The sequence below is a fragment of the Penaeus vannamei genome, chromosome 24, assembly GCF_042767895.1.
Source record: "Penaeus vannamei isolate JL-2024 chromosome 24, ASM4276789v1, whole genome shotgun sequence".
Taxonomy (NCBI): domain Eukaryota; kingdom Metazoa; phylum Arthropoda; class Malacostraca; order Decapoda; family Penaeidae; genus Penaeus; species Penaeus vannamei.
The window spans coordinates 12,048,099-12,050,598 of record NC_091572.1 but is presented as its reverse complement, the minus strand read 5'-3'; the positions used below and the strand labels follow the sequence as shown (position 1 = coordinate 12,050,598).

The 2,500-nt window shown below is 44.0% G+C and overlaps 1 protein-coding gene across 1 annotated transcript in view; it reads right to left on the bottom strand.

Annotated features, from left to right (window-relative positions):
- Positions 1-229: 229 nt before the first annotated feature.
- Positions 230-2,500, bottom strand: part of LOC113823618 (hemocyanin subunit) — a 3,236-nt gene continuing 965 nt past the window's right edge. The window contains 3 exon segments of the mRNA XM_027376305.2: positions 230-764; positions 923-1,443; positions 1,445-2,426. Coding sequence (XP_027232106.2) covers positions 331-764; positions 923-1,443; positions 1,445-2,426 — 1,937 coding nt within the window. The 3' untranslated portion in view covers positions 230-330.

Sequence of the window (2,500 nt, the reverse complement as noted above, 5' to 3'; positions counted from 1 at the left end):
AATTACTGTTATTAGTGCTACCGCTGTCCTCATTTTATCAATATTGTCATGGTTATCATTTGAAACACATTCTCTAATCGTTTCTAGTACCGACATGATCTATAGTCTTTTGTTTCCTATTGCCGTATCACTGATATTATAACAGTCATTTATACGACATTTGTTATTGCTAATGCTATAATGGGTAGTGTCACCAAGATATCATTGGTTCATGGTATAAATAACTTCATAAGTTTCACAATTTTATTGTAAATGAAAGGTGTTGCATTTCCACTTCCAATTTATCTGAAATCAGGTAAGTTAGAGGTGCCTAGTCTTTTGTTAGTGCAATTAATTGTGGTGGATATGCTCACCATGGTTGAAGACCTTAACATGGATGTGACCAAAGTTGGGAAGATCTTCGAATACACGTTCGTCGGGAACCTTGCGATCCAGAGGGTATCCGTGTGGGCGATTGTCAGGGTACTTGCCATGGGAACCATAATGATTGAATTCGGTATTTTCGTGAAGGCCATCCACTGCTGCGTCAGCCCTTCCATCGGTCACTGCTACGACAAGGTCGAAGTCCAGGCCTTGTTCGTTACCCTTGGGCAGAAGGAATCGGTTGGGAATGCCAGTGGCACTCACATAGTTTTCAAGGCCGGAGTCTCCACCACCCAAAGCTTCCTTGGTCTTATCGAAGAGAGTCTGGAAACTCGGTACATCAGGGACGGTAACCGAAGACTCAGAAGACTTCCGGACAATGTGGTTGGTGCCTGGTGTCACTGTTGAGAGAATATTGCATAAAAATTCATAAATTTCAGAAATATTTTCGTGTTTTGAAATGACCTTGGATGAATGCATTAGTTTATTAGTGATGAACTATTTCAAACTTCGAGTGACATATAGAGAAAACATAGCTGTTTGAAGTCGATATACTTACACTTAGTCCAGAATTTATCTAATTCAATGGCATGCCAGCGACCTTCATCGAAGGAATACTCGATGCCATTGTTATCGTGCTGCGGCCAAGCGAAAATGCGGACTGTTGCCAGTACTTCACCGCCATTGTTGTTGTTGATGTCAATGTTGTAAGAGAATTCTTTATGATTGAGTCGAGGCACATAAGTAGAGATGTCTACATCTTCAACCTGTTCCGTGTCATCAACGGCATTAAGAAGACTGTATTCAAAGTCTTCAAAGTAGGTCTCAAGCTCTCCACTTACGGACAAATTTTCAACGCTTACACCTACGAATGTGAGTTCTTCTTGGGTATAAGGAGGAAGGGAGTCCTTGTGCTCCTTAAAGATGTTATCCATATATTTGTGTAGCCTAAAGAAACTGGGATCACGTGTGGCAGTTTCGAAGTGTTCCAGCACACCTGGTGGTAAATCGTACTTTCCATGGGGATCTGCCTGTCGACCAAGTACAATGTGAGCAGTGTTGTGCAAGGCTCCATAGTACTGAATATTCAATAATGTCTCCAAGGACGTTAATGCCGCGTTCATTCATGATATCGATGCGTTCACCACTCCTGTCAACAATGTAACCGTGAGCAATGGCATCACGGATTCGGGTTTCAACGATGAGCATGTCTCGAATTCGGGCAACACCATCCACATCCTCGAAGTCTACATTATCTGGACGAGAGGGGAACTGACCTCCGTACTTGTATGTGGTGTGGGGAGCAAAGCCCTGAACGATGGGCTTATCCCAATGCAGCTCGTCCACAGGGTTTAAGTAATTGGAGAGACGTTCGGCATCGAAGCGGACAGTAAGTTGATGATGCACCCAGAAGAAGCTCTCTCCTTTGCGATCAAGATGATGGCCGTATTGGTCTTGCCACCAGAATGGGAATTCCATATGCCAGGTAACGTGGTGAGTGTTCATTCCAATGTCCTCTCCAAAATAGGCTACTCTTTGTTCAGGGTTCTTCTTAGTCCCTGTGAAAGTAGACTTGAATTTACCAGGAGTCTGCGTTTGCTTGGCACGATAAGCTGCTTCAATGACTTCGCTGTTGGTGAAGAGATGGGGAGTGACCTCATAGAGTGGGGGAAGTACAACGTGTTCAGCCAGAGGTGAGTGGATGACCGCAACATACAAGGCATACACAAACTCTCCCTCATTGACAATTTGACGGAAGTAGGCCGCGTTGCTGACAAATGTATTCCAGTCCTTGCAGTGAAGGAGAACGTCGAAGAGCATAAGTGCTTCATGACGATGTTTTGGGTTGAAGAGAGAAAACCAGTGCTTCTGTTCGAGAAGCCTGTGGTCCTTGAGGTCTTTCATGAGTTTGTGAACTGCTTCACCATCGTCACTGTAGTGTGATAAATCAGCCTCAGGATCGAATGAATCAGCGATGGATTTCAGGTTTGCGTCACGGATGTTTCCGTAGATTTTGTGCAAGAGGAAGTTGACGTCGTGTTGCTTCTGGGCATCAGACACACCTGGAAGAAGTGGCAGTTGTAATGATTGAGGTTAGGGTGGCAGAGGTATATCTACCATACTTAGAATAATATCT